This window comes from Chelmon rostratus, chromosome 12 (genome assembly GCF_017976325.1).
Source record: "Chelmon rostratus isolate fCheRos1 chromosome 12, fCheRos1.pri, whole genome shotgun sequence".
NCBI lineage: Eukaryota > Metazoa > Chordata > Actinopteri > Chaetodontiformes > Chaetodontidae > Chelmon > Chelmon rostratus.
The window spans coordinates 2,952,860-2,963,876 of record NC_055669.1 but is presented as its reverse complement, the minus strand read 5'-3'; the positions used below and the strand labels follow the sequence as shown (position 1 = coordinate 2,963,876).

Here is an 11,017-nt window from a genome sequence, read left to right as displayed (position 1 = left end):
GGTGTGCTTTGCAATGACAAAATTACTGTTTCTGTAAATAGAGTCTGGTGGATTTTAGGAGAGCAATATGACAAAAAGGATCTTACATCTTTAACTGAAAGGTCTATGTCTGTAGGAATCCTTTCCATGATGTTGTCAGACACTTTTTGTCAGTGGCAAAAACAAACACTTTTAGTGGATATACTCTGACGGGGCACAGCCTGGAAGGATTACATGGAAGCCTGTTTGAGAGAGAGAGTGTTTGAGAGAAGCCACTGTACATGTACACATTACACCTTAGCATAGTATGTTCACTGTCATTCAGAGAGGCAGGGTTACAGAATGTTATCCTACATTTTATTTCATTTCAATACAAGACATGACTTTATGACATTACGTACAATAATTTTCCCCCCACACTCACCACCGAATACACGAACAGAGCAGTGATGAGCCAAAACCAGCAGATAACATCAGCCCTCTAATATATCAGGAAGGCTCTGATTGATTAGAATATTCTTAATGTAGTACTGTAAAAATTACTAATGTCCAATGATGTTGCAGTGCCAGTGTCACTAAACATGACAGGACATTGTACGGGACAAATACCCTTTGTGAGTGGTGTAATTCTGGGTTGTTCATATCCATCCTTAGCTTGATATAAGTGACTGATGAGATATCACATACAGGTTTGTGTTTGTTTTCCCTGTACGCTGGGTCATAAGTCCTTTGAGGAGTGACAAAGCTCCAGCACTGCTTTTTGTGTCCTCCTCCACTATGAGGTCATATCTGTCCATCATTTTAAGCAGAGAGTTCAGCGCCTCCTGTCCTTGTGGCAGCGATGCCGTGTTCAGATATAGAGCCACCCTCTGAGACAAACCTGCCACTGTTGCTGGGATCAGGGGAGGCCAGTTCTGCTCTGTCAGGACGAGGGTGACGTAAGGGAACAGCCTCTCTACTGCGGACACAAACTCCTGAAAGAGAGAGGGGGAGGTGACACCAGAGGACCAACTCTAACTCTAGTGCAACAGAAGCACCATTACAAGCACCTCAAAAATGCAGAGAACTCTAATCTCTACTTGCATGAGGGTACTGTGACACTTCCTTCCCCTGATTATATATAACATGTTAGTTTTAATATATTCAACATGGGCATGATATTGGCATTTTTTCAACAATTGGGTATTGGTCAGTCAGCATCACCAACATCTTATATGATGCAGCCATTGATTCACATTTTCCTACAGAACAGAAATTCTTAGACTCTGGGGGCCTGAGTTGTGTAATCCATCACACTGAACCTAAAGTCTGCATTAACTCTTGTCAGCATTTCATTATCATAATCCACTCAGTAGCAATACTCTCCAGGCAGTCTGAGTACATACATTTAAAACAAACAATAAAATAAAAGAATAATCCAAACATATGGAACAGTACTAGCAGTCAGCACAGTCCGCTCATCATGTGTACCAGTGACCAGGTTCAGTTACATCTGAAAGCCTGTAGTCTTGTTTGTAGCACTGTCCAACTGTCTCCACATAGTGGCACCATAAAACTGAAAGGTACTGTTGAATGCAACATTCCGGAAGATGTGAATCCCAGCTTTCAAAAGCCTTTGCTGCGACTCCTGTGTGACGATCAGGGGTCGGTGGGGTCATCCATATGTCAATGTCAGAGATGCAGTTCTCAACAGAGTAAAGGGGATCAGGATCAACTTTAGCTGGATGACATCTGCATGGCAGTGAAAATCAATACTGTACTCATGGAGGATAGTAGTGGACCCAGGACAGAACCTTGTGGCACTCAATGTGCAATGCTAATTCTTTCTGATAAAAAAGAATAGCATTGTTTGCAAAACTGTTAGCTGCAGTGCAACTTATCCAGAACTTGTAATAAACAAGCTGAAACATGCAAAACCACTGGAGTTGGCTATTACCACATACTGGATTAGTTTATTCTCATTTCTGACAGGACTTTAATTAAACCTGCTATACAACACAGATTTTACACTCTTTATCTAACAGGAATAAATGACTGCGGGGAAAACTATGATTTCTGGCATGAAATCAGTAGACACTGAGGCACATTTTTCATCGAAGCCTATGTTCGTGGGACCAAATCCGTAAGGCAGGAAGCTACATACCTTTGTGTCGTCAGTGCTCTGTAAACCCTCCATGCTGATCCAGACGGGCCTGTAGAGCTCATCTCTGCTGTAGGCTGAGTGCAGCAGTTTAAGAGAAGCTTCCAGAAGCTGCTGAGTGTGAATCCGCAGGTGAAGACCCCAGGGGACCCCAGCTCTCTGCCCAAGCAGCTGCAGGATGTCCTGCAAACACATCCACACAGAAGGCCTTATTTAGCCACATGCACATTCATGGTGTTGAAGGCATGACGCTTCATAGAACAAAGCTGCAAAAAAGAAACACTAAAAAGACAATGAAAATACAAATGAAGACACCAGCTCAGTTTTTGCCATGAGATTAAAATCTGGAAAATGTCCAGTGTGAAGTCCATTGAGCTCAACTAGACATGCGGACTGATCATTGTACTACAGAGTTTTAAGATGATAATGTCACTTGCCGACCTCTAAAATCTCCTGAGCAAATACAGTTTTAAACTAGGCGTTGCACATATAAAATACAGCATCATTTCTTGCTTCAGATTTGGGAACAGATTTAGGTGAATGGTTTAGGAGTATTTATTTGACATTTCCGGAGCAGCCATCATATTTTTCCTTATTGGAAATCTAAACCAAACACTAATTTAGACTTTTTTTAGGTGACAGTCATATACCTGCAGTGTGAGGGCCTCTGAGCTCTTTCCAGAACCTTCCACTAGAGGTACTCCAGGCTGGTTGCTGTCAGAAGCCACCCGAGCCACCAACATACCACCAGCACCATCTGGACACAAACAGATGTTACAAATGAGACAGTGGAGGTGAACAGGATTAAAGCTTCATTACGGTTCCTACATTGTCCACTGGTTCACATGGGTTAGATGCCCTGAAGATGTCCTGAGTGAACACACTGAGGCAGTGAAGGTACAAGTTGATGCTTTAGAGCAAACTAACCGCTTCAGTATCAACCACAACACAAAAAGTTGCTGCACGCAGTAACAGCATTGAGAACTATGATCACACACTCACGGGAGGACATTGTCATTTTATTTGTTTAAGGAAAGTCTGTGTGATATTTACCATGATCAGATTTTAGCCTTTATGATATTCATTTCTTTGTCTCTCTTTTCAAATTATAGCATTGTGCTGGCAGACTTTTTTGTGTCGCAGTTCATTATACTACCTCCAGGTGGCCCTAAAGCAAGAGATTTCAGTATAGAGTTACTCATGGTGGAGAAAATGCTTTGATTAAGCATTTCAGCATAGCAAGCCAGCCTAATACGAGTACATCATTTTTGAAAATAGAAAATGATGGGAGTGAATGTATGTCTAAAACTGTAACAAAGCATTTTTTCGTATCTACAAACCTGAAAGCTGAGTCAACAGAGAGGCCCGGTCAGTGACTGTAAACCATCGGACTGCCAGGCTGTTGCGTTGTGTGACTGTGGACTGGAAGTCGGCGTCTGGGTTGTGAAATGGATACAGGAAGTCCATCAGGTCTCCTCCAGGATAGAATCTCCTCAGACGGCCCTGCTCGCCTGCAAACAGAAGCCGGACATCAGTAAGCAAACAGCAACCAGTCATTTCTAACCTTTATCACCTGATCAAAGCATGGAAATGTTCTCAGTTTGATTCATGTATCACCCGCATGGCAGCAACTGTTCTGATATACAACAACAAATTCAAATAACAAATCAAGTGTCCAAAATAAAAAAAAACATATTCAAGTGAGTTTTTGCTGAAGTCGGAAACTCACTTTGCTTAAATTGAATTTGTGAAATTCGCTCTTAAAAAATTCAAGATGAAAAAATGAAACTTGAACATCCAGGCTGCCGGGGATGATCAGTTCTGAATGAAATCCATCAGACAGTGTCACATGAGGTTGAAGTGGTCCTATGAGGGAAAAGCTCTGCTCAGTGACTGGAAATCCTGGACACTTGCATTTTGTATCTGAATTTGTGACCAGCAAGTGCTTTGGAAAGTAAGAGGAGGCAAAATATTTCACTGCTATAAGTTCAATGTATGTACAGTAATTTTAACATGAAGTATTCAGTAATAGTTACATTTCATAAACACAATTAAACTAACTGCAGTCTTTCTTTGCCTCCATAGTAACATATGCTATGAGTCTAGGATATGTGTTGAGAGAGATTTAGCTTTTAGGTTTCGGTTTAGCTGGAAGGTTTTTTGAGTGACTGACTCCACTTGTATTGTTAACTTAGTTATCATGTCCGCTTCCTTACCTACAGCCTGTTTAAATTCAGACAGCAGTGGTTCATATATATCATAGTAGACTCTGGCAGGTTGGGTGTTGTCACGGATGAACAGCAGGTCATCGATTTTTGGAACAAAAGAATCCTGCCACAATGTCAGACTGAACCTGGACGCAGCATAACAACAGTGAAACAGCATCAGTGTCACGAAGAGCAACATCATGTGGAAAATGCACAACAAATTAACCTTGGGGCGAAAACGCTATGATTGATCAGCTGACTGCCTTGATTTTCAGTCATTGCCAATATACAGATGGAAGCTGTGTGTGTTACCGTGCTGACTGGCTGAGGAGCCAGTTGATGTGCTGCCAGCCATCGCGAGCCAACACGGTGTAGATTGGGAATGTCACCTGAAAAGACAAATTAATCTTCATGTTTTACTGCAGATTTTAAAACTGTCATTCACTCTCAGCTGCTACATAGGCTGTTGTCACATATGACAATATCACGTCGAAATTCACTGATCTTGGTATAATGACTGTGAACAAATGAGACCAGCGGTGATGCCACTTGTCCTCCATTTACAAAAATTACTGACAGAGTTGCTCGGGTGTTATGAAAGGACACTCCTGCCTGTATGACACTACTTGGTCAACACTGAAGTGATTTTGTCTCTTTGAATTCCTTTTAGTATCTGTCACTGCAGAAACAGCGCCCTCTTTCTGTTTCCTGCTGCAAAGTCATTTAGCAGATGTCCTGCTCAGGTGGATCTGGCAGATCATAAAATAAAATGTGCCAATATATCAAGCTTATCAAACAGAAGAGCTGCAGTAATTACACATCAGTATTTAAATCTTGTGAAATCTTGTGCAAAATCAATTTAAATCATCAGCCATTTGAATGGAACTGCTGCAATCAACAAATCTGCTCACAAAAGCCTCGGTTTTCACATAAAGCTCAACTTGGCATTGGATTGGATTTTCTTTTCTCCCCCTAATGTTATTTTTGTGTATCTTGAAGCAGCTTACCTTCTGGGGGAAGTCTTTGATCATCTTATACATTTCTTCCATCATGGGCCTGGTGTATGTTTTAGTGAAAAGTTGAGGAACATAGAGTACCTGTCAGAAGCAACGCAGGGTCAGCTGTCAATCACAATCATACTGAATACAACAGGACTTGCAGTCTAGCCAAGACTCTAATGCTCATTTTTCATTCAAAACAACTGTTGGAAGCATCCCTGAAAAACAGAGACAGCCTTGCTATTGTTAGATTATCATCAAAAGTTGGGCAAGGAAATGCAATGCTTAACCTGAGGACGGCATGTATGAAAACCATCTAGATTTCAAATGGTCTATCTTCTGGTGAGCATTAAAAGCCCTGAAAACATACAGTATTTTCTCAATCAACTTCTTAATATGAGTGATCAGTTTCTACATTCACCTTAGGCTACTTCACATTAGAGGTTTCTGTATCTATTTTGTTCTCTGAGCTCTTCTCACTGGTCTGAAGTGGGCAGGGCTCAGCTGGAAGGAGCTGATGTCATACTTCTGTGCACCAATCAGGACTGTCAATCAGTCCCTGACTGTCACGATGAAGCAAATTAAGAGTTAGGTGTTATATGCTATATAATCTTCTTGTATGCTTGTTGTGAGGGTAGTGAAAAAACATCAGAAATAGACCAACCACAATATACAGTGTTCAAGAAATTACATGACAATTTTTGCCACAGTAGTAATGGGGCTTGAGGTTCGGCATTTAATGGTCTCCAAGAGAATGAAACCTACTGAGCGATGATTCCCTGACTTTTCATCTTGCACCGCCAGCAGTTCACAGTTTTCAGTTTGTCAAATACTTTGGTTTATTATCGATTACTGATTACATTCCAGTCAGACTCAGCTGTACTCTGTGCGTATTGCGAAGCTACAATGGTTAACATGTTAAACATTGCACCTGCAAAACATCAGCATGTTAGCATTGCCATTGTGAGCATGCTGAAGTTAACACTTAGCTCTTATCCAGACAAGATGCATGTAGGGCTCATGACCTCACTATTTCTAAATCCCAAGCTACAATCCTGTCTTTGACTTAAACTCTGGACCAAAGTGCTGGATCCACAAACTGACCTCTGCACTGACCACTTGAACAGCTGACTGACACTAATGGCTTGGTTAAAAGGCCTAAGGTCATATACAAGCACTACACATGATTCTGAATCAGGCTGTGAACATGTAATACCTTCCATCCAGGAGACAAAGTCACATGTGGAAACTTCTCCTGAACTAACTGCAGAAATCTGGAAAAGGAGGAAGGAGGGAATGAGTGGAGGAAAATGTACTGTATGTTACTGTACGGCATTTATTATCAATGTATTCTAACCTAAACCTTAATCCAAGCATTAGCAAGGAACTGATGGACAAAATACAGAAATAATAAATGTTTAAAAACAAGGCTTTTTCACCTGGTTCCATTGATTACAGGTACAAAGTCTGGTAAGTTGGGACCTTGGACGATGTCTGCATTAAGCCACACAGGCCTGTTTATTCCTCTGCTACTGTTCTTTTGACTGAGCAGGTCCAATGACAAACCCACCGATTCCAGAGCCTTAAAATCCAACTTCATGCCTGCAGGGAGACACAGCATTAAAACCTGTGCTTTGCTTCTTAAAGGACCTGCATGTAGGATTTAGAAGAATCTACCAGTGAGGTTGCAGATTGTAACACCCTACAGTGGCCACTAATAACGAGCGAGTATTTGGTTTGTCGATTCTGGGCTACAGTAGAAACATGGTGGTCTTTTGTAGATATAAGGAGCTCATTCTAAACTAATGAGAGCATGTTTCTTATTTTCAGGTGATTATACACCCATGAAAACACACTTCTGAATATTATATCCCATTTCCACCAGTGGATCCCCCTAAATCATACGCACTGGTCCTTTAAGATCGTTGGCTGGACACAGACAAACAGACGCACACATAAAGACACAGACAGACAGACATCAGTGGCCATATTCATAAAGCTTCCTATTACAAAGAGCTGCTTCTAGACAAAATTCTAAGAAAAGTCTCAGAATTACGACAATTTCTAAGACTTTCCAAATTACAGTTAGGGCAAGCTCCTGGTAAAGATAAATGTCATGCACAAAGTATCTTAGTGCTTAAGAGAGCTCCTAGTTACTGTGTAAGCAGGCCTGTGTTTTTAAAAATGTCATAAGCAACCTTTAAAGTATGACTAACAATTTATTCAACAGGTTTATTAAATAAAATAGTATTCATATTTACACCATGTCTTAATAGAGACTATATTCTATGATTAGACCAAATTCCACTGTCCTCTCTCTGCCTCTTATTAGTAAGATTGCTTTTTTTGATTAACGAATCACACCTTTTAAAAGAACGTATCATACAGGGGTCAACCATGCCTCCTCACTAAGATAAAGGTTTCAGCCCCATCCTTGCTCAGAGTTGCTGAGAATTTTCCTGAATCCTTCCTGAGCTTGGACTCATTGCTAGAAATCATTTGGCTAACTTCAGAGCTCTCTGACAGCATTCTCACAATGTTTGTGAATACGGCCACAGACTTCTTCTACTCGGCCGTACATTTTCTAGAGGCCAGCACAGCATCCAACCAATCGTCCAGAGTGTTGTCACTATAGATGTCAGGAGGGTGGGCCATGATCGGAATTTGCGTCACATTGGGCGTTCCATAACCTTCCAGAGTGACATCAGATTCCAGGATCATAACATCACCTGAGGGCATGAGAGTACAGTTTGTTAAATGACGTATTGAATGGAGCATAATGTCACCACTGTACAGTATGCAAACCTCACAGTTACAGATGAGTGTTATCATTCTGACAGAGATAAATCTACCGTCACCACATCAGTCAGTAGAGCTCCAGGTTCAAACAACACCATTAAAGAAGAAGGCAGTTTTGTCTGTGTATGTGTGAGTGAGTTTACTTGCGAGAGCTTTGTTCATATCCTCCTTGCTATTGGCGCCGTGAACCCAGGTAGCCAACAGACCGTCAGGTTTGCTGATCTCACCAATCTCGACCAGGAAGTCCAACATGTCTTTACCAGTAGAAAATGAGGGTAGAAAAGCTGGAGAATCTGATTGGATAGCAAGATGAACACAGGCGGATTTCCTGACTGTGAAAACATGGGACTTTAAACCATTCATAGAAAATCAGGTCAATGTTTTTACATGCAACACATTCAAATATGGACTCGTATTGATATATGAGTAATCATCTGTTTTACATGTTGTAGCTAAGATGGTTGATAACAAAATATGAAGCATTACAAGCTGATCCAGTATTTACTTCAGTGACTATGAGGTGAAAGAACGGGTCATAATCTGTGCTCATGTTCACTTCTCCCATTGTAGAGAATAGTCTCCTGAAGGGGCTGGGCAGTGGCAAACCTACTTGACATGGATGCAGGAAATGACTCCTTTCTGAACTGTCTCTGCTTTTAGGAAGGTATTTTCAGTACCCTCGCCTCCCAGTTTGTATTTTTTTTTTTTTTTTTACAGTGTTTTGCTGTTTGCAGCTATAATTTTATAATGTTTTGCAGAGCAGTTCTCTAATTGCAGAATGTAACCCCCCCCCCCCCCCTGACATTCCCAGAAAAAAAGACAGGAGACATGATCCCAGAGTCCTTGGCTGCAGCACACAGAGCACAGACTATCAAGTCTATTCACAACAATAAACTTAAGTACAAGAGCATACACAAATTATGCTGCCTAGACGTTCACCATGTTTTATTATTTTACAACTTTACAACCACAGTTTCACCTAACGTGCTCTCAATCACTCTTATTTCACATCAACTGGTAAATGAACCACAGAGGTCTACATGTCCTGGACTCCTCCTGTCAGCAGAACTCATGAACTCATCAAGACTTTTGGATGAGAGATGAAATGCTCTCCTGCCTTGGATTTTCTGCTGATGATCTTAGAAAGTTCATTTTGAGCCTTCAAATTAGTTAATGCATGCAGTGTAAATCATAGCTACCATGTTTTTATTTCAAGTTCAGAATTACTTTGGCATTTTGGGACATGAAACTGTGGCATCCATTTACACTTATCTATTTTATGGTCTGTTTAGCAAGCAGACATTTGCACTGCACACAAAAAAGAAATCACCTGCTAAATGTGTGTATTGTACAGTATGTGTGGGTCAGTGTAACACATCCACTACTATAAGAGTCATATCATGGACTATAGAAGACCGCATCCTGATGTGGAGAACCAGGAGCCCTAAACTGCTCCAGCTTTCAAGTATATGTGTGAATAAAACTCAGACATTTCACAGACACCAGTGTGAAAGAAGTTCAAATGTTCAGTGTCAACACAAATAAGTCCAACTTTTTGAAGATCTTTTTGCATTTGGACACTAGCAAAAATATTAAAACTATGTCAGATGGTGGGTTTAAAGTACGCAGGAATTGTCGGTTACTGTAAACACAAGATTCAAACTTGGTCACTTCAGACGCTCAGTGTTCACTCAGTCTCTGAAAGCCACTGCTGTATGAACATTACATTTGTTGAAATGGGGAAGGCGATACTTTAAAGAAGCTAAGCTAACCACGACACCTGCCTGTCCATCAAAAAACAGAGCAATTTCGCTTCCTGTTTCATCCCCATCTTCTCGTTAAGTGCTCGCCAGCAGGTGAAAGCCAGCCCCATTCTCTCTCACTTTGGTGCTGTGTCCGCTTCCTGTTTCGAATCGCTAGATTTGCTTTTAAACATGTTAATTTCTGCTGTTAAGTTAGCCATTTTAGTATGGGGGTCTATGGGGATTGACTTGTTTTTGGAGCCAGCCTCAAGTGGCCATTCACTGCACTTTTTGGCACTTGCACATTGGTTTTGTTTTCCAGCTGTGGAGGCTGCTGCTTGCTGTGTACCTGACATGATTGTGGAGCCTCTGTTTACAAACAGCTGTTTCTCTGGGTCAGACAGACCAGATCACTACCTCTACTACTACACATGATTATGTGACTGAATCAACCACACATCCACATTGTCTTCAGAGGCTTGTAACCTACACACTGGAATAGGTGGAACACATGACATCACCATTTGCTTACTGACACCTTATGTCTAATATTTCTCTCTGACTAAAAGGGCACACTTAAGCACTTCAGTGAATCATAAGTGGTAAATATCTTTAAGAACGTACCTGACTTTTTAGTGAGCACCACAGCTGTGACAGTAATGACGATGATCAGGGCGACAAGTCCGACAGCAACACATATCAAGATCAGTTGTTTTTTTGTTAGGCAGCCGAGATAAAGGCTTCGTTTCTTTTGTCCTGAGTCCAAATCATGATGGTTGGACTGTGACTTAGTCCTGGAGGGACACAGGAAAACACAGAGGAGCCAGTCACACAGCTGTCTTTGCAACTGCATGAACAACATTTAGTATTTCAGAGGAAATATCCTGTAGTGCCCTCAGGTGTGGTTTGCTCAAGGACACAAATCACACACGTATATAAATTTTCCTTTTACCCATAGTGAACATGCCACAAAGTCACTCCTCTAGCTTTGTATGTACAGCTTGATACATGAGAGAAATTGAAAATTTGCATTAACATGTCTGTCACTGACCTGTCTTGCCTTTCTTCTGTGCCTTTGTTAATCCTCTCCTCTCTCTGATTGTTGTCCCTGTCATCCATCCTCTTCTGCCGGGTCTTTCCACTATGATTCAA

General features: G+C 41.2%; 1 protein-coding gene across 1 annotated transcript; it reads right to left on the bottom strand.

The window, feature by feature from the left end:
• Positions 1 to 629: 629 nt before the first annotated feature.
• On the bottom strand, positions 630 to 10,580 carry fam151a (family with sequence similarity 151 member A). The gene is made up of 12 exons (XM_041948891.1): positions 10,490 to 10,580; positions 8,267 to 8,416; positions 7,904 to 8,053; positions 6,764 to 6,926; positions 6,541 to 6,598; positions 5,334 to 5,423; positions 4,639 to 4,715; positions 4,336 to 4,472; positions 3,460 to 3,630; positions 2,770 to 2,876; positions 2,123 to 2,302; positions 630 to 953 (listed from the first exon to the last, which is right to left on the bottom strand). Exons 2-12 carry the CDS (start codon positions 8,373 to 8,375, stop codon positions 630 to 632), a joined length of 1,566 nt encoding a protein of 521 aa, XP_041804825.1. The 5' UTR covers positions 8,376 to 8,416; positions 10,490 to 10,580.
• Between the last annotated feature and the right edge of the window lie 437 nt (positions 10,581 to 11,017).

Excerpts from the sequence above, each read along its gene's own strand:
- fam151a (XM_041948891.1), bottom strand. The coding sequence starts at position 8,375 with ATGTTGGACTTCCTGGTCGAGATTGGTGAGATCAGCAAACCTGACGGT. Across the intron at positions 6,927-7,903 it reads TGTGCTGGCCTCTAGAAAAT|GCATGAAGTTGGATTTTAAG; the intron begins GTACGGCCGAGT and ends GTCTCCCTGCAG. Across the intron at positions 4,716-5,333 it reads TCAAAGACTTCCCCCAGAAG|GTGACATTCCCAATCTACAC; the intron begins GTAAGCTGCTTC and ends TTGTCTTTTCAG.